The following is a 23,170-nucleotide window of genomic DNA, read 5'->3' as shown; positions in this document are numbered from 1 at the left end:
CCAATCCCGCTTCCCGGGTCTGGAGTGGGGGCCCGAGATTGCTGGTGCTAATAAGCTCCCAGGCGATGCTGGCGCTGCTGGTACGCAGACCACTCTCTGAGTCCTCCTATCAAGGGACTAGAAGGCCCAACGTGCACCTGCAAGAAGAGGCAGCAGGAGGATGGGGAGGGAGGTCGGAGAAATGGAGAGGATGGGAGGGAGCAGGGAAGCTGCCAGCACGGCGAGTCAGGCGGCGAGGCGGAGATGCTGGGAGGAAGGGCAGGCTGCGGGGCTGGAGCGAGGATGCGCAGACCGAGGCCGGGAGGCGGCGGGCGCGGGCGGCTCCGCGGCTGCGCGGGCGCGCTGGCGGCGGCGGCGGCGGCGGCTCCGTCCGCGCGGCGCCCCCGCTGCGGGCCCAGGGGCCTGGCTGCGGGATCCGTGCGCAGCGATGGCGCGGCCGCCCCGGCAGCGCTCGGGGGCCTGGACGCCGCTGCTCCTGCTGCTGCTGGCCGGGCCCGCCACCTGCGCCGCCAGCCCCGCGGACGACGGCGCGGGGCCTGGGGGCCGGGGGCCCCGGGGCCGCGCGCGGGGCGACGCGGGCGGCGATGAGGGGGTGCCGCGCCACGACTCCTCCTACGGCACCTTCGCGGGGGAATTCTATGACCTGCGCTACCTCTCGGAGGAGGGTGAGGCTGTGAGGGAGGGGAGGAGATGGCAGGGGGGGTGGCAGGGACTCGGGGCAGCCGTGGCACAGCCGAAACCGGGGTGCGGGGCGCGCTGCTCGGCCCCGTTCGCCTTGGAGCAAGGGCAGAAGAGCTGTCGGTGCCTGCTGCCCACTTTCCAGGTGGGGAGACTGAGGGCGGGAGCGGGAGGTGGTTACCCTAGTCCAGAGAGGCAGTGCATTAAGCTCCCCAAGCCCTCACATAAGGTCTCCAACCTGCCTGCTGGGGATGGGGGTGGGGTGGGGGTGGGTGAGAGCAAAGACTCCACTTGGAGGGAGATGCTGCCTTCTTTCCTCCCTGCCTGGTGATCCACATTGGCAGTGCCCGCTGCCCTGGCACCAGCGCCGGGTTGCATCTTCCTGCGCACTCCCACCCCACTTCTTTCCTGTCACCGTGCACGTTGTGGTCCCTTAGTAGGAGCCACGTTGTTGGAACCTGCTGGTCCCCCGTAGGTGTGCCTCAGTGAGCACGGAAGCCCAGCTGGGTCTGCTCCAAAGGACGGGAAACTGGCCTCTTATTCCTGCCACTTTGGGATGCTCTGTGTTTCCTTTTCTCCTGCAAAGAGGGATCTCCAAGCTGGGGTTTAAAATGTTGACATCTGTTAAGTGGGTGTATGTGTTAGGATCGGGTTCTGCTGTGTGTAGCAAACATAAGTAGCCTCAATCAGCGACGCAGTCCTCTCTCACCTAAAGAAGTCTGGAAGTTGGCAGTTGAGAATGGCGCGGAGGGTTCATGGTCACCAGGGACCCTGGTTTGTGTTCTTCTGCCTCTTTACAATTCTTAGCATGGAACTTCATGATCCAGAGTGACTGCTGGAGCTCCAGTCATTACATTCAGGTTCCAGACAGCGGGAAGGAGGAAGCAGGACAAAGGTCAGCGAATGCCTTATAAGGAGATGGCTCAGAAGTCCCATAGCTTTAACTTCCCTGGCCACAGCCTAGTCTGTGGTCACACACAGATGGGAAGGAAGCTGAGAACACACCCAGTTCAAAAACTGGAATCGGAGTATTAAGGCAGGTGGAGAGTATGGGTTGGGGAAATATATTAGTTATATGGAGGCTTGACTATGGAAACAGAAACCCTAACATACGGGGGGCTTAAATGAGGGAGTGTTTTTGTCTCAGGTACCAGTCAGGCTGCCAAGGTGACTGTTACACAAGGTCATTCAGGGGCCCAGGTTCCTTCTGTCTCATTGCTCCACCATCCCCCATAGCTTTGTCCTCATCTGTGCAGAAGGAAGGAAAAATAAAAGGCTGGCTGTGCAGATCACCACTGCTCAGATTCCTTTGTAAAACGTGTCGTTAGGTGACCTCGCGGAAAGGGAAGCCAGGAGCTGTGGGCTCCAGCTGAGCTGCCCCCTGGCCAAGGAGGAGGAGGAGACAGGGCGGGAGGACAGTACGCAGGTGCCGACTCTGCCACCTGAACGTTCCCAAGCTCATCTGCTTCTGAAAGCGTCCAGGGCACGTGTGTTCTGTGCCCGGTCAGCCTGGTCCTGCCAGGGGCACTTCCCAGCCTGAGAGCCTAGATGCGCCTAACACCTGAAGAACAGGGTCAGATTCCAGACGTGCCTCTGGACGTACAAACAGTGTGGAATACTACTGTCTGTTCCGTACAGTTTTATGAACCCGGACGTCAGGCAGGCTGCAGCCATCAGGGCCAGCTTTATCAGGTCAAACCAGGAGGTGGGAAAGACCGGCGAGACGTAAAAGGGAGGGCAGCTAGACGTAAAAGGGAGGGCAGCTAGGTGAGGTGCCCATGCTGGGGTGTGTGTGTGTGTGTGTGTGTGTGTGTGGAGCAGCAGGGCACGCGCGTGCGTGTTTGTGTGTGTGTGTGTGTGTGTGTGTGTGTGGAGCAGCAGGACATGCCCTGTGTCTATAGATCCCTGGTTTATCTGCTTGCCGCTCCTACCTGCTGGCTTAACCTTCCTGGCACCTGCTCCTGACCCTGATGGTGCTGCACTGAGAACTCCGTGAGAGTTCCCATCTGTTCCTGGGGTGATGCATCAGCTCCTTTATCTGGGATGTTCTCTCTGGCCCAACTTCCTCTTACAGGCATCTCCGACCTCACCCCGAGTTTCACCTCCATTCTTCTGCTCTTCTCTCTGAAGGGTCGAAGGAGTGGATGGACTCAGGGGAAGACAGGCAGTGGGTGAACTTGTGGGGAAGGCAGGAGAGCACTGATGGTTGACCTTGGAGGAAGAGGTACAAATAGCGCCTTGAAACTGTTTCTCTGTCACTACAGATGGGGGTCGTTTCCTAGCAACAAAGCCACTTGTTTCCTCTGTGCAGGGTCCCGTCTTCTCAGAGTCCAGGTAGCCACGAAACTGGGTTTTTAATGAAAAAGTGACCTGGTTGTGTGAAGCCAGAATAAGGGAGTTAGGATCACAGTGGTGGAGACAGGAGTTCCGTGGATGCTGTCGGAGCAGTAGCTGTTGCCAGGGGCTGTTTCTCCAGTGGTCCAGCTTGTCTAATACTCCCAGTCCAGAGGTTATACACTGGCTGATTGGGTATCTCTGATCACCCCCTAATGTGTTCATTTTCATAACTTGAATTATTCTTTTGGTTAACAATGCTGGTTGTCAGAATTCTTGAGGTTCCTACTGTCTCAGCATATATTGCTGATCCTTCAGTCCCAGCTTAAATGCCACTTCCTTCAGGGAGCCTTCCCTGATTTTCTCCTTCTCCTGTCCCTTGCCCTGAGACAAGGATGTTCCCCCACAGCACACTCTCTAACCCTGCCATGACCTTGTTTGCCCTTTGTGGTCGCAGATTTGCATAAGATCTTGGTGCCTGGATCCTCTCCACTCATACCTCTTTTCTCTGGGCTTCTCAACCCAAATCTGTAGAATCAGAACAGAGTGTGAAACAGGTATCACCTAATTATGGGCAAATATCCTGTTCTGAGGGTTCTGTACAAAAGAGAAGAGAAAAAAAAGAGTTGGGTATTGGCTTCGTTGGGTTAAGTCCAAAGGGAAGCCACCTGCTTGCTTCTTGCTGTTGCTTCTGGCCAGGCTTGGGAAACAGATCCTGAGTCTCCACCTAGCCGGCCGCGTGGGTGATGGTGTGGGGAGCAACTCGGACTAGACTGTTACTGGAATTAAGACTTATTCTGTGCATCTGCTCTCCCACAATATGGCGCTGAGAAGGGAGAAACAGCTTCTACACAGCTGCCTCCAGTTCAACCAATAAACTGTAGGACCCGCTCCTGATTGGAGGAGAGCAGCGTACTCGGCGTGTGGGTAGCAGAGTTGGGATTGGTGGAAGAGGACTATAAAGGAGGAGAGAGACAACATGCACGAGGAACATCTAAGGGGAACATCTATCTGAAGGAACACCTGTGCAGCCCCCGAGAAGAGCCGGCCGGCGGTGTGCCGCTCCCCCGCGGAAGTGGGGAAAGTGGCTAGGGGGAACCGCCCTTCCACGGAGGTGGAAGGGATGGTAGCCAACCCGGGAAGAACCAGCAGCAAACCCGGGGAGGGCCGAGCAGACGAAAGAACAGCGCAGGGTCCTGTGTCGTTCCTCCACGAAGACGGGGAGCGACAGATGGTAACTGGCTCGCCATGGGGCCATGCCCTGCAGAGAGGGAGCACTGTTATGCTGCCTTTTTTTTTTTTTTTTTTTTTGACAGGCAGAGTGGACAGTGAGAGAGACAGAGAGAAAGGTCTTCCTTTGCCGTTGGTTCACCCTCCAATGGCCGCCGCGGCCAGCGCGCTGCTGCCGGCACACAGCTCTGATCCGATGGCAGGAGCCAGGTGCTTCTCCTGGTCTCCCATGGGGTGCAGGGCCCAAGGACTTGGGCCATCCTCCACTGCATTCCCGGGCCACAGCAGAGAGCTGGCCTGGAAGAGGGGCAACCAGGACAGAATCCGGTGCCCCAACCGGGACTAGAACCCGGTGTGCTGGCGCTGTAAGGCGGAGGATTAGCTTGTTGAGCCACAGCACCGGCCTCGCTGCCTGTCTTTAAAACAGAGTGAGCTGGGGCCGGCGTTGTGGCATGGCGGGTAAAGCTTCCACCTGCAGTGCCAGCATCCCATATGGGCGCCGGTTCAAGTCCCGGATGCTCCACTTCTGATCCAGCTCTCTGCTGTGGCCTAGGATAGCAGTAGAAGATGGCCCAAGTCTTTGGGCCCCTGCACCCATGTGGGAGAATGGGAAGAAGCTCCTGGCTCCTGGCTTCGGATCGGCGCAACTCCGGCCATTGTGGCCAATTGGAGAGTGAACCAGCGGATGGAAGACCTCTTTCTCTGCCCTTCTTTCTCTCTGTAACTCTTTCAAATAAATCTTAAACAAAAAACCAGAGTGAGCTGTCCGCTCATGAAACACAGCCCACTCAGTGAGCTCCTGACCACAGTTGGTCTCATCTTGGAAAAGAGCTAGAGAGAAGGGCAGGGCGAGGTGTTCCTTCATCTGCCTGCATCCCTCCTCTGTGTGCTGTGCGTTGTGTGGGGAGCCCCGACTCATCTCCACTTCTCATCCAGAGGCTCTTCACGGGTAGCAGCCTACACCTCTTCTGACTTTGCAGCTGCCATGAATCTCGCCTGATGCTAACACTTACGGGAGCTGGCTTTTATAAGTGCTCACTGGGTGCCGTGTGCTGTGTAAGATCCTGCCTCCGTGTTAACTTGAATCCTGACAGCCACTCCGTGCCCCAGTGTAGAGTTAAGGAAACTGATCCACAGAGAATTTCCATATGGGCGGGCTTTGGGCTTAGTAATTAGGATGCCCAGGACGCCCACCACAGAGCGTAGTTTGATTTTCAGCTCCTGCCCTTGATGACAGCTTCCTGCTCCTGTGGTTCCCAGAGATGGCCGTGGAGGCTGACGGGGGTCCTGCTCCCCATGAAAGAGACCTGAATTGGGTTCCCGGCTTCCATTTTTGGTCCTGGCTGGGAGTCCATTGTGGATATTTGGGGAGTGACCCAATAGTTGGGAGATGTCTGTCTTTCTGCCTTTCAAATAAATTTTAAAACAATTTAAAAAAAAAGAAAAGAAAATGTGGGGCTGCCACTTGTGACACCAGCATCCCATTTTGGTGCTGGTTCAAGCCCCTGCTGCTGCACCTGAGAAGCAGTAGAAGATGGCCCAAGTCCTTGGGCCCACCCATGTAGGAGCTTCTGGCTCCTGGCTTTGGCCTGGGCAGCCCTGGCCATTGCACCCATTTGGGGAGTGAACCAGTGGATGGAAGACCTTTCTTTCTCTCTCTCTCTGTCTTGCCTTCTCTTTCTCTGTAACTCCACCTTTCAAATAAATAAATCTTAAAAAAGAAAATGTAGCTATCTTCGCTAAAGGCACATAGCTAGACAGTAGCGGAGAGCTGTGTGGATTTGTTGACTGACTGTGGATGAGGTGGTGCAGTGTGCAGCCTGCCTGGAATGGAGGGATCCCCATTAATGCTTGCTAGGAAAGGGTTTGGACTGAGTGTTTTTGTGAGTGAACTTGAGAAGCGCAGTTTGGCAGGCAGCTAAGAACGGCAGCTTCCTGAGCAGTGCAGGTGCCGCCCTGAAGGCTGCATTCACCTGTGTGTGGAGCTCTGTGGTTTTCAGAGTGGGTGATGTCTTTTTTTTTTAAGATTTATTTATTTATTTATTTGAAAATCAGAGTTACACAGAGGAGAGGCAGAGAAAAAGAGAGAGGGAGGGAGAGAGAGAGGTCTTCCATCCGCTAGTTTACTCCCCAGTTGGCTGCAATGGCTGGAGCTGCACCGATCCGAAGCCAGGAGCCAGGAGTCTCCTCCAGGTCTCCCACGTGGGTGCAGGGGCCCAAGGACCTGGGCCATTCTCTGCGGCTTTCCCAAGCCATAGCAGAGAGCGGGATCGGAAGTAGAGAAACTGGGACTTGAACCAGTGCCCATGTGGGATGCCGGCACTGCAAGTGGCAGGTTTACCTGCTACACCGCAGCACCAGCCCCATGGTTGATGTCTTTACCCCGTAACAGGACTCTGAGGAGTAGAAACAGTGGTTTAGGCAGTTCAGAGAGAAGCGGATGCAGTAGTTCTCTGAGAAAAAATGGGAGGCTGTGAGCAGACAATTTCTAGTCAAAACGGTGGGCAATCAAGTACTAGGTTAATATCTGAAGGCTGTGGTCCAGGTAGTTAATTAGAAGCAATAAATAGCAAGCCCAAAGCCGTCCACCACCCAGTGGCGTATGCAGAACTGGCTCAGGGGACTGCAGGAGAGGGACACAGAGCCTCAGTGAATTCTGCGGGAATGGAAACCACAACACCGTGCCGAGAACCTCAGGCATCCTCCAAGGAAATATGCGCCTGACCTGGTGGCATCTGAAGGGAGGCAGTGAAGACAGGAAATGAGCGGAGGACAGACGGGGCTCTGACCCCTCTCCTCGGCCAAGCAGTCGTCAGAAGCTTCGGTTCTGGCTGGCACCACAGCTCACTAGGCTAATCCTCCACCTGTGGTGCCGGCACCCTGGGTTCTATCCCTCCTCTTCCAGGCCAGCTCTCTGCTGTGGCCAGGGAGTGCAGTGGAGGATGGCCCAAGTGCTTGGGCCCTGCACCCGCATGGGAGACCAGGAGGAAGCACCTGGCTCCTGGCTTTGGATTGGCACAGCGCGCTGGCCGCAGCGGCCATTTGGGGGGTGAGCCAACGGAAGGAAGACCTTTCTCTCTGTCTCTCTAACTCTGCCTGTCAAAAAAAAAAAAAAAAAAAAAAAGAAGCTGCTTCGGTTCAGGGTCCACGTGAGACGGAAGTAGAGGTACAAACACAGCCTCAACCAGCCTTACTGAAGCTCATCGGGATTTTATTTTAGAGGGAAAAAGCGGTACAGTAAAAATCAGAGGGAAAAGAACAAGCCCACAGGGGGAAAAGGTGGTAAAATGTGGCACTGGACAAAGCCAAGCGGAGAGGGGAAAGCCGGCTATGTCTGGGGGCTCAGCCCGTGTCTGGGGGCGACAGCCTGTGTCTCTCGAGCTGAGGGAGACGGTGAGCAGAGGGGAGCAGGGGCGTTGGGGGAGGGTGGGACAGATGGCTGAGCCCTGGAGTGACAGCATCAGATTCCACTTCGGAAAGACCGTGTGTGCTGGAGCAGAAGAGAAGCAGGGGAGCGGATAGGAGAGAGAGCAGTCGCCAAAGGGCAGGCTGGTTCCCCTGGTAGCAATAGCAGGGAGGGAGGACCCAGTAAATGTACCGAGGGGAGAAACCCAGGAGTGAGGTTGGGGGCACTGGGGGGCTGTGGGAGGCTGTGGGTGGCAGGAGGACTGCCATGAAGATGACAGTCACACGAGGAGGGGCCCTAGGGAGTGAGGGACTCCGTAGTGGGCGTCGGGGCTTGGTTTGCTTGTGGAACAACCAAAAGCACATGGGGCAGTTGGCTGTTGGACTTCAACAGCCAAGAAAAGGAAAAAGGCTAAAAATTTCCAAGTCAGACAAAGCAGAGCCTAAGTCTAAAGGAAGTAGAAGAAAATAATGTTAAAATAATAAAGGTGAGAAATTAATGAAATTCATAATGCATATTATAAAAAAACTATGGATGGATTTAAAATTTTCTTCACCAGTATATGAGTAAAGTTAATCTTTTTTTTTCTTGAAAAAAAGGTATATTGATCTATTTGAAAGGCAGAGCTATCAGAGGGAAGAGAAGAGACAGAGGTGTGGCAGGGGGTGGGGAGTCTTCCATCCACTGGTTCACTCACCAAATGGCCCCAATAGCCAGGGCTGGGCCAGGCCAAAGCCAGGAGCCAAGAACTCCTTCAGAGTCTTCCACTGGGTGGCAGGTGCCCAAGCACCTGGGCCATCTTCTGCTGCTTTCCCGGGCACATTAGCAGGAAGCTGGGTTGGAAGCTGAGCAGCTGGTACTCAAACTGGCACTCTGATATGGAATGCTGGCACTGCTACTGGTGGCTTAACCCCCTGTGCCTCAGCACCAGCCCCAGGTAAACATAACTTCTTTTTTTAAAGATTTATTTTTATTTATTTGAAAGGCACAGTTACAGAGAGGGAGGGACACACACACACACACACACACACAGAGTGAGAGAGCATGCTTGTATCCACCGGTTCACTCCCCAGTTGGCTGCAATGGCAGGGGCTGGGTCAGACCAAAACCAGAAGCCAGGAGCTCCTTTTGGATCTCTCATGTGGGTGCAGGGGCCCAAGCACTTGGGCCATCTTCTGCTGCTTTCCTAATCAGGTTAGCAGGGAGGTGGATCAGAAGATGAACAGCTGGGTCTTGAGCCAGCGCCAATATGGGATGCTGGTGTCCCCCACAGTGACTTTACCAGCTATACCACAATGCCGGCCCCCTAAACTTATCTTTTAATTCCACTTTTCCACAAACTTTCCAAAGTATGTGTGTGGATGGATGGATGGATGGATGGATAGATAGATAGATAGATAGATATGAGAGAGGGAGAGGGAGAGGGAGAGAGAGAGAGATCTTAAGGAACTGATTCACATGATTACAGATTCAGGCAAATCCCAAATCTGCAGGATGGGGCAGCAGCAGGCTGGAGACCCAGGGGTGAGCAGGTGTTAGAACTCAAGTGTAAAAGCCATCTGCTGTTGCATTGCTTGGGAGATCCTTCTTTGTTCTGTTCAGGCCTTTAACTGATTGGATGAGGCCCACTCACACGATGGAGGGCAGTCAAATCCCCTCAAAGAAACATCCAGGATAATATTTGACCACTTTTCTGAGTACCTTGAGCCAGTGAAGTAGACTCATAAAATTAACCATCACAATAATAAGCTTCTGGCAAGACTGATAAAAAGAAAAAAAAGAGAGAGAATATTAGAGATGAAAAAGGGGTATCCTGAGAGCAGATATTGTAAAAGCTAATTGAGTTGTAATTGTTACAACTTAACTATAAAAAAAAGATAACCCAATTTAAAAATAGGAAAAGGTACTGCAAAGATATTCTTCCAAAGAAAATAAACCAGTAACCAATAAACACGTGAAGAAGTGCTCAGCATCATTGATCATTGGTCATTGAGGAAATGCAAATCAAAATCATAGTGAGACACCAATTCACACCCACTGGGTGGCTATAATTATCTGTTTTTAAAGGAAAACAGCAAGCGAGGATGAAAATAGGGAGAAAGCAGACCTCTCATGCACTGTTGGTAAGAATGCAGAGACGCAGCTACTTTGGGTTAGTAGCTGGACAGTTCCTCAAAAGGTTAAACACAGCTACCATACAGTGCAGCAGTGCTGCTCCAAGAGCACTGAAAATGTATGTTTGCCCAAAAACACATGTGAGCCACTAGTATGGCAGCCATGGTCTTTTTTTTTTTTTTTAAATTCATTTTCACTTATTTGAAAGGCACAGTCAGCCGGCGCCGTGGCTCAATAGGCTAATCCTCCACCTTGCGGCGCCGGCACACCGGGTTCTAGTCCCGGTTGGGGCGCCGGATTCTGTCCCGGTTGCCCCTCTTCCAGGCCAGCTCTCTGCTATGGCCAGGGAGTGCAGTGGAGGATGGCCCAGGTGCTTGAGCCCTGCACCCCATGGGAGACCAGGAAAAGCACCTGGATCCTGGCTCCTGCCATTGGATCAGCGCGGTGCGCCGGCTGCAGCGGCGGCCATTGGAGGGTGAACCAACGGCAAAGGAAGACCTTTCTCTCTCTGTCTCTCTCTCTCACTGTCCACTCTGCCTGTCAAAAAAAAAAAAAAAAAAAAACTGAAAGGCACAGTCAGAGTGAGAGAGAGAGAGATGGATCTTCCATCTACCAGCTCACGCCCCAAGTGGCTGCAATGACCAGGGCTGGGCCAGACCAAAGCCAGGAGCTTCTAGGTCTCCCATGTGGGTGCAGGGGCCCAAGGACTTGGGCCATCTTCCACTGCTTTCCCAGGCACACTAACAAGGAGCCAGATTGGAAGTGGAGCAGCCGAGACTCAGACTGATGACTGCTTTGGATGCCAGCATCACAGACAGCAGCTTCACCCACTATACCACAGTGCTGGCACAGCAGCCATGTTCTTCATGCTTGATCTTAGCCAAAAGGCCAAGAAGTGATGGAGCCGTGTTAATAGTCAAAATGTGGGGGCCAGCACTGTGGCGTAGTGGGTAAAGCTGCCGCCAGCAGTGCAGGCATCACATATGGGTGTCGGTTCGAGTCCTGGCTGCTCCACTTCCAATCCAGCGCTCTGCTATGGTCTGGGAAAGCATTAGTTCTTGGGCCCCTGCACCCATGTGGGAGACCCAGAGGAAGCTTCTGGCTCCTGGCTTCGGATCTGCGCAGCGGCTGTTGCAGCTAACTGGGGAGTGAACCAGCGATGGGAGACCTCTCTCTTTCTGCCTCCTTCTCTCTTTGTGTAACTCTTTCAAATAAATAAATCTTTAAAAAAATAATCAAAAGATGAAAACATCCAGTTGTCTACCAACTAATGAACAGATCCACAAATGTGGTATATCCATACAATAGAATGTTATTTAGCTGCAAAAAGCCACGGAGTTCTGATCCACACTAATATGATATTATGCTGTGTGAAAGAAGCTAGACACAAAAGGGTACATATCGAATGATTCCATTGATTTTGATTTTGAATTTTTAGAATAGGCAAATTCACAGAGGCAGAAAGCAGGTTAGTGGTTGCCAGGGTAAGGGAGGGTGGATTGGGAGTGAAACATACAGGGTTTCTCCTTGGAATCACAGAAATATGCTGAAAGGAGATAGTGTTTGTGGTTGTGTAACTTGTGAAGATGCAAAGATACACTGATTTGTAGGCTTTAAAATGGTGAGTTTCATGGTATGTGAATTATAATGGAAGCAGCTAAGACAATAAGAATACAAGGAACATACAATTGTATACCAGTGAACTTGAACGTCAAAGTACATAAATGCACAGAAAAATAAAATTAATAAAAAACTGACTCAAGAAGAATTAGAAAACCTGTATAATTTTGTATCCGTCACAGAAATTGAGTCAGTTAAAAAAATCTTCAGCCAAGAATGTTTCAGACTCAGTTCTACCAAATATTCCAGGGACGGCTAATGCTTATTTAAACGTATTATTTTCAAAGGCTAGAAAAGGTTATGAGGACAATATAACCTTTTTTAAAAATATTTATTTATTTATTTGAAAGGCAGAATTACAGAGAGGCAGAGGCAGAGAGAGAGGTCTTCCATCCTCTGGTTCATTCCCAGATGGCCACAACGGCTGGAGCTGTGCTAATCCGAAGCCAGGAGCCAGGAGCTTCTTCCAGGTCTTCCAGATGGGTGCAAGGGCCCATGTACTTGGGCCATCTTCCACCACTTTCCCAGACCATAGCAGAGAGCTAGATTGGAGGTGGAGCAGCCAGGACTTGAACTGGCGCCCATATGGGATGCCAGTACTGTAGGCAGTGGCTTTGTGGAAAATAAAGCATAATGGACAATTAATGTCATAAATGGAGAAAAGAAACACTAAGCCAGAAACATATGCCTATTACAATATAGCTTCCAAAGATATAAAGCAGTAACTCATGGAAATACGTGGAGAAATATGTCAATCAAATTTGTACTTGAGCATTTACACTTAGTGTTGAAAAATCAAGCAAATTCTAAAAATATATAGATTATTGGAATTACACAAGTAATAAGTTCAACAAGATGCATAGGATCCACAATTATAGAATCTCTTTCTCTTTACACAAGGAAGATACACTAAATTTGACTTTCTGCTAGAACGTGAGGAAGTCCATTTACTACACAGGATTCACATCATATGTCTTCTGATTGCAATGCAGTAAAATGTGAAACAGAAGTATAGGGGAAAATTGCCTATGTCTACACATGAAGACAATATTATCCCCTGGATTAAGGAGGAAGTCATAAGAAACATCAAGATACCTTTATAATGACCATCAAAGCATTGCATGTCAACATGTTTGGCCTGAGTCTAAATCAGCTTAGAGGGCAGTCTATATGTGTGAATACATTTATCAGGAAATAAAATTGAAAACAAATGTGCTAAACATGTACTTCAAAAGAGAAACAAAGAAGAAATCTCTTCATGTCCTTAGAGTGGAGGGTGGTCTCCTAAACAAGACCCTAAAAAGTACAAACCAGAAGAAGGAAGATTCTAACCTTGACTACATCAAATTTAAAGATTTGGGTCCAAGAAAAAAACAAAATACTAACAACAGATGGGAGGCAGCCTGGGATAAAAATGTGACATCTGAAGGTAACAGTGAATTTCCATCTTGAATACACACAACTCCTATGGATATGGAAAAGACCAAATCCAAGCACTAATAGAGAGAAAAATGTGGATATACACATCACAGAATGGGAAACCCAAGTGATTGATAACAGACATGAAGAGATGTCAACCCACTGACTCTTAGGAAAGCACACATGAAAAAAATGAGAATGTCAAATGATATCAAGTAAAGGCAAGCCTGTGGGGAAACAAGGACAGTCATGCTATTCTGATTGGATTGAAATTGTGCTGTCATTCTGAACAGATCTCATTAAGCTATATGGAATTAAAGATAAGACCCAGCAAATCCTCTCTTGAGTTTATTAAAGCAAAAACCTCTTGTCTGTACCTACAGGAAATATGGTGAGGAGGTTTGTATTTCCATTATTCAAGAAAGCCAACATTGGGGGCAACCTGGGTGTCCAGACCTGGGAGGATGATTAAGAAAATGTGATTATACTCATCTGCACATCAGGGAATCCTCTTCATGCTGGAGGTGCAATAGGTCTTACAGCTACATATATGGATAGATTCCCAAAGGAAAATAATAAGCAGAATGAGCTTGGTTGAACGCTTTACTTAAAATAGAATTAATCATGTGTGTATAAAGTCAATTGAAAATTGATCCCAATAAAAAATAAGAGTGGGAATAAGAGAGGGAGGAGGAGGTTTGTAAAGCTGTATAGTTTTGCACACATTCCTATGGACTTAATTCTAAGAGTACAGCTAAAAACTTGCATGGGACTCCAAATCTCATGAAGCTAGGTGGTAATAATGCCATCTTAAGTGTTAAAGTGATCATATTAAGTGTTAAATTAATCATATAGATAGAATTAAGTGTTAGGGCCCTGTGCTTTGGCGTAGCAAGTAAAGCCACCGCTAGCAGTGCCAGCATCCCATATGGGCACTGGTTCAAATCCCGACTGCTGCACTTCCATTCTAACTCTCTGCTATGGCCTGGGAAAGCAGTAGAAGATGGCCCAAGTCCTTGGACCCCTGCACCCACGTGGGAGACTCATAGGAAGCTCCTGGCTCCTGGCTTCGGATCAGCCCAGCTCCATCCATTGCAGCCATCTGGGGAGTGAATCACTGAATGGAAGACCTCTATTTCTGCCTCTGCCTCTCTGTAACTCTGCCCTTCAAATAAATAAATAAATCTTAAGAAGGAAAGCATTAAGTGTTAAAGGGATCATATAAATAAGATCAAGTGTCTGGTAATAATCATCGATCGAATTAAAAAGGAGAGAATGTTCCAACATGGAAAGCAGTCCACACAGCAGACTCATAGAATGACAATCACTCTAAATAGCATGCTGACCTCAGAATCAGCCCTTAAGGCATTCTGGTCTGGCTGAAAAGCCCATGAGAGCATTTCAGGCATGGAAAGCCAAGACACTGTGGCAAAAAATAAATAAATAAATAAATAAACAAATAAATAAATAAATAAATCCTACATGAAAGATCTCTGTGAGTGAGACCCTAGTGGAACAAAGAGGCCTTCAAAGAAGGATGTACTTTTCTCTGAAGGGAGGAGAGAGCTTCCACTTTGCTTATAGTCTTGTGTAAATACTGATGGAGACTATGGACTCAAAACGCTTCCATAGACTTGGCAGCTCATGTCAAGAGCCTCAGGTGATCACTGACGTCATACATAAGAATGTTAATTGTTAAATTAACAACAGGAGTCACTGTGTACTTGCTTCCCATGCAGGACCTCTGTCTTCAATGAGTTGTAGTATGAGAATTAACTGTAAAACTTGTTTGCATGCAGTTTTTTATATTTGTGTGTGTGCATATTGTTGAAATCTTTATTTAGTATAGAATTGGTCTTCTGTGTATAAAGTTAATTGAAAACGAATCTTAATGGAGAATGGAGACTGGGAATGGGGGGAAGAGGAGGAGGAACTGGAGTGGGAGGGCGGATATGGTGGGAAGAATCACTATATTCCCAAAGTTGTACTTATGAAATTTGTACTCATTAAATAAAAGGTTTCCAAAGAAAGCAGAATGAGATTTATTGCTCAGTGTCGTTTATGCAGAATAAACACATATTCAAATCTTGTATATTTCTTTTTTTTTTTTTTTCGACAGGCAGAGTAGACAGTGAGAGACAGAGAGAAAGGTCTTCCTTTTGCTGTTGGTTCACCCTCCAATGGCCGCCGCGGCTGGCACGCTGAAGCCAGCGCACCGCGCTGATCCGAAGGCAGGAGCCAGGTGCTTCTCCTGGTCTCCCATGGGGTGCAGGGCCCAAGCACTTGGGCCATCCTCCACTGCACTCCCGGGCCATAGCAGAGGGCTGGCCTGGAAGAGGGGCAACCAGGACAGAATCCGGCGCCCCGACCAGGACTAGAACTCGGTGTGCTGGCACCGCAAGGCGGAGGATTAGCCTATTGAGCTGCGGTGCCGGCCCAAATCTTGTATATTTCAAGAGGACACATATAAAAATAAATGGATGGCAGCTGGCAAGGTGACTGGGTCCTGGCCAATCTGTTCTCCAGACCTTGTATGTGAACCTGGACTGGCTAATACAGTGCAGCGATTGACAGCAAGGTGGCACTATTGGCAGAGTGAGTAATGCACCTGGACTATAGGATGTGCTCGAGGGAGTTTTGGCAATTATAAGGTCATCAAGTAGGAGTTTCAGATAGTGGTTTTGGGAATACAAAAGGCTTTTGGCAACAAAAGGCATTTTGCAAACTGGAAGAACCTTACCAGGACTGTCAGACTTCTGTGCTCTGTGGAACTGACAAAAGATTAGAACCTTACCCTCAACCCCAAACTGTCTGATATCCATTATTACTACTGTGTCCTTTGCGTTTCTCACAGTAAAATACGCCTTCCTAAGATGTATTTCAGAGTTCTCATTTTTACTAAAACCTCGATCCTTGTCAGAATGGTATACATGAAATGCAGAAAAGGTGGAGAAAGTTACTGGAGAAGACAGCTGGCACCCCTGGGGCTGCCGGTTAGCAGAAACTCAGACGAGGGACCTCCCACAGCTGCAGCCGGTCCTCTGCCCAGCTGAGGATACTGGTACCTTTGAGTAGCATGAGGAGGCTGGTTCTGGTATCTCCCCAAAACTTGGGGGTTCAGATCTGTGTTCTGTGTAAGGATAGAGTTGCACATGACTTGCTTATTGGACTGGCAATGAAACAGGAGGGACCAGGGTAGATGTTTGGTGCAGCAATTAAGGAACCTGCATCCCATACCGGCGTGCCTGGGTTCAAGTGGTGTTTCCACTTCTGCTGGTGTTTACGCTGGGAGGTGGCAAGTGATGGCTCAAATAGTTGAGTCCCTGGCACACACATGAGAGGCCTGGATTGAGTTCCCAACTCCAAGCTCCAGCATTTGGGGAAGGAATGAGTGGATGGAAGATCTCTGCCTTTAAAATAGAGTAAGGGCCAACACTGTGGACCAGTGAGTCAAGCCACTGCTTGAAGTGTTGGCTTCCTATATGAGTGCCAGTTTCAGTCCCAGCTGTCCCACTTCCAATCCAGCTTCCTGCTAGTGCACCTAGGAAAGCAGTAGAGAATAGCTAAAGTATTTGGGCAATATCCCAATATAGTAAAGCTGACTTTGGCCTGACCCAGCCCTGGCCATTGCAGCTATTTAGGGAGTGAACACATGGATGGAAGATCTGTCTCTCCCTCAATCTGCTTTTCAAATAAATAAGTCTTTAAAATTAATTAATTGATTTAAAAAAACCAGGAAGGGGCCAGTCCTCTTTCCCTCCTGCCTCCCTCCAGGGCTCCCTATGGGAAGAGCCTAAGCAGTTGGCAGAGGAGAAGTGGTTTGCAAGATACTTAGGTTGTAGCTGAGACAAAGAACTTAAGCACTGGTATGTGGTCCAAACTTATTTTATGCCAAATAGTGAGGCATTGCTGAATGTTGGGAGAAGTTGTGATGCTGCTCTGCTTAAATTCTAATACCGGCCGGCGCCGCGGCTCACTAGGCTAATCCTCCGCCTAGCGGCGCAGGCACACCGGGTTCTAGTCCCGGTCAGGGCGCCGGATTCTGTCCCGGTTGCCCCTCTTCCAGGCCAGCTCTCTGCTGTGGCCCAGGAGTGCAGTGGAGGATGGCCCAGGTGCTTGGGCCCTGCACCCCATGGGAGACCAGGAAAAGCACCTGGCTCCTGGCTCCTGCCATCGGATCAGCGTGGTGCGCCGGCCGCAGCGCGCCGGCCGCGGCGGCCATTGGAGGGTGAACCAACGGCAAAGGAAGACCTTTCTCTCTGTCTCTCTCTCTCTCACTGTCCACTCTGCCTGTCAAAAAAAAAAAAAAAAAAATTCTAATACCAGACCCCACTGGTGTGCTGACACTAATCGTCTGGAGTTAGTGCAGACCCCGTTACAAGGGCCTGGTCCACAGCAAGACTGTGCATCCTTTAGATCAGTCGGTTGGTAATGCAGGGAGTGCCCATGACCCCCCGAGCATGTGTTACAGAACTCAGGAGAGTTTGTGCTTGCTCTTACAGTTTTATTGTGAAGCATACAAGTCAGGAACAGAGAGGCACATAGGGTGAGATGTGATTACAGAGTCCCACGTCACCTGTTCATGGAACCAGCACATCAGTATATGAGCTAGGAAGCTCCACTGACTGCTTTAGTGTCCAGAGTTTTATTGAGGTTTCATTAAGCAGACACAGTTTATTTAATCATTGGCCACGAGGTGGAGCTCAGTCTCCAGGCCCTGTTCCCTCCCCAGAAATGCGGCTGGCTCAAAGCCCCTACCTTCTAAGCACGTGGTTATTCTTGGTGGTGACCAGACTCCATCCTGAGTCACTTCATCTCTTAAGCTCAAGTGTGATAAAGGGGCTCAAGGATAAGAAAGACACTTTACTTGGGGAATTCCAAAGGTTTAGTCTGTCTCCAAGAACTAGGGACAAAGACCAAATTCCTTATTTTTCAATAGCTCACAAAACCAAAGAAAAATATGATTAAATGGATAGCCAGGTACATTTGATGGAACACAGGTTCTCATTCCAAGTTTTAGAAGCACACGGGATAATAGAAAATTAGTTCTCAACCCTGAGCAGCCATCTACTAACACCAATAAACTAGTTTAGAACATCCATAAGTTATCTTTATTCCAAAACTTACTTTAATTTGAAGTTTAGGTTATCTACTTAAAAAATCATACCCAATGGTTATTAGTTTTCAGTCCAGTTTACAAGATTTAACAGTAGTAATAAGTTGCAATAGTAACTGGCATTTATTGAACTGGAAATCTGTTATATGCCAACATATTATTGTAGATACTAGGAAGTAGTAAGGATAATATGTTTGGGAAATGGAAGAAGGTGAGAACCCCAAGTCAAAAGCAACATTAAAAGACACTGTCAAACACCTGTAGAATCATAAAAACAGGTATGCAAACAGTCATTATATTCTTGATAAATATTCTAAGAAAAAACTGATCTCAGGATTAGGATTGTGGTAATAGTGTTGAACAGCGACTCAGTAACTTTGAACAGAGAAACACATCAAAGGCAGAACTCAGTGTATAAAACTGAGTAGATACAGGATTCAGCATAGAATGAGCATAAAACTAGAAAAAGTGGGGCAGGTGTTTGGCACAGCAGTTAAGTTGCTGCTTAGGGTGCTCACATCTCATATCAGAGCTCCTGGTTCTAGTCCTGGCTACTATTGTGTACCCTGGGAGACAGCAAATCATGGTTCAATTTCAATCACTTGGGTCCCTGCCACCTGTGTGGGAAACCTTGATGGAGTTCTAGGCTCCTGGCTTTGTCTTGGCCCAGTTCTTGCTGTTGTGAGAATTTGGAGAATGAACCAGCAGACGGAAGTTAGAAAAATGAATGGAAAAATCCTATTATGTATATATGTGGGTAAACCCTACTATAAAGTATAGATCACTGTTAATGTATTATTGCTATTTTTTTCTTAGAGCATGTATAATGTAGTAAAACTGTGATTCTTAACTTTGATTAGGTTTAATCGAAGTCCTTTTCAGAGTCCCTAAACATTGCTAGTCACGTGTGATAGAAAACAGCAGTTTGTTTATAAAAAAGATCTCATTGGCAAAGTGACTGGATTTTCTAACCATTACTTATTCTCACTGCCCAGGTTACCCTTTCCCTACTGCTCCTCCTGTGGATCCATTTGCCAAAATCAAAGTGGATGACTGTGGAAAAACTAAGGGATGCTTTAGGTTGGTAGAACCACAAATTGGATGACTTTAAGGCTAAGGAATTGATTTACTTCTCCAGGTAGTATTGCAATTGCATGCATAACTCCAGCGGGGCTGTAAAGTTTCCTAATGGCCACTCCAGTGTCCAGTGTTAAAGGCTCCTTAAAGAAGCACACACTAGACACTGGACCAGTCTCTGCTTCTTCGGCTGCTGGCTGTGCTGCCATTGGCCCAAGTGTGTCTACTCCTTCCCAAGTGTTTGTACATAGCAGGTTCACATGACATAGACTATGTCTGTGATTATTCACAAAGGGCTGTGGGACATAGTAGTGATAAATGTGTCTAATACCCAACCCCTTTCTCAATAGTCACATCTTGTGGCTATCTGTATGACACTAGGTAGTCACTAAGTGTGGCTTTATCTTAACCAGCTTGTCATCTTGTGTGTGGTGTGTTCCCTTGATGATTACAAGTAGTGTTCTGCCAAGACAAGATGGGCTGGGGAAAGAAAACTGAGGTGTGGACAGCTGGCCTCCTGAGCGGGCTGCTCTGCTTTGTTGGACTTGACTTCCTGAAACAAATTGCCTCTGGGTCAAGGTTCCGATGGCCACAGCACTGATGTCCTACTTTTGCTGATGTTGTCAGCAATCAGGGTTTAAGGGGGAGAAATTGAAAACAGGGGCTTGGAACTTCCTTTGGATTACAAGGCCACATCAAAGGAATTTCAAATCCAACAATACTATCATCAAGGAAGATGAATGGCCACATGTGGTTCTGATGATAGGGAGATGTTTTGACAAGGGAAGGGAGTTCTGGTACCCTACTGGCTTCAGAAAGATTTGTTTTCTGGCCCGTTCACTCTCCCCTTAGCTTCCTTTACCTCTTTTTATCGTTTTCATGCCAGTTCCAGGTTGCCTGAATCTTACATTTCTTCCCGGTGCCCAGGCTGTGTCTGTCAGCATGGTAGCATTTGCCTGCCTCCCTCCTCAATCTCAGCTTCACTCCCTGGTGTGCTGTTCCTTCAGACATCTCCCATCTGAGCTGAGATTGTCTCAGCCATTGCTACAGTGTTCCATCATTCTGAAAATTGTGTAATGCAAGTGTTCCCAAATGAGGCTTTGCCAGTTATTAAAGGGTACACAAATCCTCCATAAGCAAATTGAAATTTGCATTTTCATTTCTGTGATGCTCTGTGAAAAGATGAGTATATGCTCAACGGACTATTTGGATAACCACCCTCTGTGCTTGTACATTTTAGTGTCTCAGTTTGTAATTGTAGTTGCTTCAAGTAGCCCGACAGAACAAAGGCAAATTTTATGAGTAAATGATGCATTTATGCTGAGTGGATATCGGATGTGGTATTCATTGGGTGCACTGTAGGAATGTGGGGTTTTCAGCAGTTCAAGCAGATAGAAGGAAGAGGATTGGACCTCCGTGCTGTGTGGCCATTTGTAAGAACACACTCAGCTCCAACGTCTCTGCATGGCACAGCTGGACACACCACGTGCACACAAGCAGAATTGTGCTTTGAGCAAAACCACATCATCCATCACATGAATGCTGTGTATTTCAAATTTCCTGTCTTTTTAAAGCTTAATTTATATTTAATTTGTAAATTTGTGTTAGTTTAACTGAGTGAAAATTTGTCAGCAAAAAGGGTTGATACACATTTAATCAACAAAAACAATTTATACTATTAACCCAGAGAATCTTTTTCTCTTCCTAAAAGAGATTAAGAAATAATTCAGTAATAACTAACATTTAAGAAATTAGTATAATGCAGGGAACACTGGCTGGGAGCAGAGAGACCCAGGTTCAAGTTCTGCTGCAGCCACCACTTTTAAAATCCAAGCCCCTTCCCCTTTGAGAATCTCAAATTTCTATGTATATAGTGTGGAGGGGCTCATCTCCAAGGCCCCTCCCAACTGAGTGGAACTGGAGTTTTGAGGTCCCAGTAGCAAAGATCTAGTTTATGTATTGTGTCACTTAGTTAACGGTGTTGCTTAGCACCCTGCCTATGTACTTGGAATGAGCCGTGTCTTCCCTGCTGTGTCCTCTAGATATGGCAAACCAGGCTGTAATGCAGAGACCTGTGACTACTTCCTCAGCTACCGCATGATAGGGGCTGACGTGGAATTCGAGCTGAGTGCAGACACAGATGGCTGGGTAGCCGTGGGATTCTCTTCAGACAAGAAAATGGTAAGAGGCAAACAAATCGTGATGGGAACCGATTTTTCTCTTTAGTTTGCTGGGCTGCATTAGGCAAAGAAATCGCTGCAAGCAGAATAATGTTTGTATTATGGCTCTCTGATAACAAGTTGAAACAAATTCAAGCTAGCTGGAAGGGAAGGGTTGATTTTCTTTTCTTTTTCTTTTATGTAAGAGTCATTTATTTATTTGAAAGGCAGAATTACAGAGGCAGAGGCAGAAAGAGAGAGGGAGAGGTCTTCCATCCGTTGGTCTACTCCCCAAATGGCAGCAACTGCGGGAGCTAGGCCCATCCGAAGCCAGGAGCCAGGAGCTTCTTCCAGGTCTCCCACATGAGTGCAGGGGCCCAAGGACTTGGGCCACCCCCCTACACACACTGCTTTCCCAGGCCATAGCAGAGAGCTGGATGGGAAGAGGAGCAGCCAGGACTCAAACTGTCGCCATATGGGATGCTGGCACTGCAGGTGGTGGCCCCACCCGCTATGCCACAGCACCAGCCCCAGGGTTGATTTTCAGAAGACAAGGGGTCTTGTGGCACCCAGGTTCAGCAGCTACTTCCACAGTAATGCGGCAAGAAGAGCCCCCACGACTCTGTATAGGGATTTGTTTCTGGCGCCCGTGTGTGTGCATTGGCTGGGGTTCAGCTCACTTTAAGTGGGGCTCAGCTGGGCTTGGCGCCAGTCCATAGGTTGGATTCAGGTTTTCTTCAGAGTCTGGAACGAGCAGCTACCCAAGACATGTTCTTTTCCTGGCAGAGGCAGAAGTGAGGAGCTGCTATAAGAGGAAAACACAAACTGTGTTTCCTGTTTCCTCTCTACTCAGACACTCAGCACAGAATGCTTCTCTGACCAGATTTGGGGGAGTTGCCCAACGCAGCAGGGAATTCCCCAGCAGACGCCCGCTGAGTGCCGCCCTGTTCAATTCCTTCTGATGCGTCTTACCTGGAAATAGCGTCAGATCTCCCAGGTTGATGGCTCAGTCCCACTTCAGGTGCCAACGGCAAGACCCAGGTGGTTTTCACCTGTGCTTCTGCCCGACTGGCTGTGCATAGAGGGTCCCCTTGATCCCTCTTTGGTTGCAGTTAACTCTCTAGAGTAGCTCAGCAAACCCATGGAAACACTTTACTTACACTAACCCGTTTATTATGAAGATATTGTAAAGAATACTGATGAACAGCTAGATGGAAGAGATGCCTAAGGAGGTGTGAGGGCAGAGGCCCAGAGCTGCCAGCCATCTCTGGGGTACACCACCCTCCAGGGACTGAAGCCATGCTGAAGCTCAACTGAACCCTGTCCTTCTGAGTGTTTATGGAGTCTTCATGATGCCAGTGTGATTGATTAGATCATTGGCCATTGGTGATCAATTCTGCCTTCAGCACTTCCACCCTCTTGGAAATTGGGCAGTGGATATGAAAGTCCTGACCTTCTAATTATACCTTGGTTCTTCTGGTGACCAGACCCTATGGTGAAGCTGTCTGGGGGACTCCAGCCACCAGTCATCTCATTAGCATGCAGAAGATATTCCTGCTGTGCCAGAGATTGCAAGGGTAATAGGAGCTTATGTGCCAGGTACCAGGGGCAGAGGCTAAATATGTATTTCTTATCATATGACAGTCTCACAGCCACAGAAGCATGTTTGGAGCCTCTACTCATGTCATATCTGATGACATTCCATTGTGTGGACCAAGTCGCACAGCCAAGCCCAGGGTAAAAAGGCTGGGAAGTATATTCCCCCCACCAAGAGGCCCTGCTGAGGTGGGGCATATAATACCACAGGGAAGCAAAGAATGAGGTCCAGCAAATCAGTTTGCCATGATACCCGGGGGTAAGGGAACATCTGGCTCTCAGGAAGGACGTGGCCAGGAACAGGCTGCCGTGCCTCTCTGAATGCTGCTTTTCTTGGCATTCTTCCCCCTCTCTGCCAGGGCCCTGTCATCTGCTACTTCACTCATTGCACCAGGCTTCTTCCCAAATGGCCAGACTTTC

The 23,170-nt window shown here is 48.6% G+C and overlaps 1 protein-coding gene across 3 annotated transcripts in view; it reads left to right on the top strand.

The window, feature by feature from the left end:
- The first annotated feature begins 277 nt into the window (after positions 1–277).
- The window catches only part of FRRS1L (ferric chelate reductase 1 like), a 39,566-nt gene continuing 16,673 nt past the window's right edge, over positions 278–23,170 (top strand). Inside the window, exons 1-3 of one of the 3 annotated variants that reach the window (XM_089319289.1) lie at positions 278–665; positions 18,914–18,998; positions 21,038–21,176. In XM_089319289.1, coding sequence (XP_089175415.1) covers positions 428–665; positions 18,914–18,998; positions 21,038–21,176 — 462 coding nt within the window. In that variant the 5' untranslated portion in view covers positions 278–427. The remainder of the gene's footprint in view (positions 666–18,913; positions 18,999–21,037; positions 21,177–23,170) is intronic. The other 2 variants (XM_089319287.1, XM_051843417.3) reach the window with 2 other exon arrangements.

This window comes from Oryctolagus cuniculus, chromosome 1, assembly GCF_051225735.1.
Source record: "Oryctolagus cuniculus isolate XC-2025 breed Fujian yellow rabbit chromosome 1, ASM5122573v1, whole genome shotgun sequence".
In the NCBI taxonomy this organism is placed as follows: domain Eukaryota; kingdom Metazoa; phylum Chordata; class Mammalia; order Lagomorpha; family Leporidae; genus Oryctolagus; species Oryctolagus cuniculus.
The sequence above is the reverse complement of the archived record's forward strand: the minus strand, read 5'-3'. Positions and strand labels throughout refer to the sequence as shown.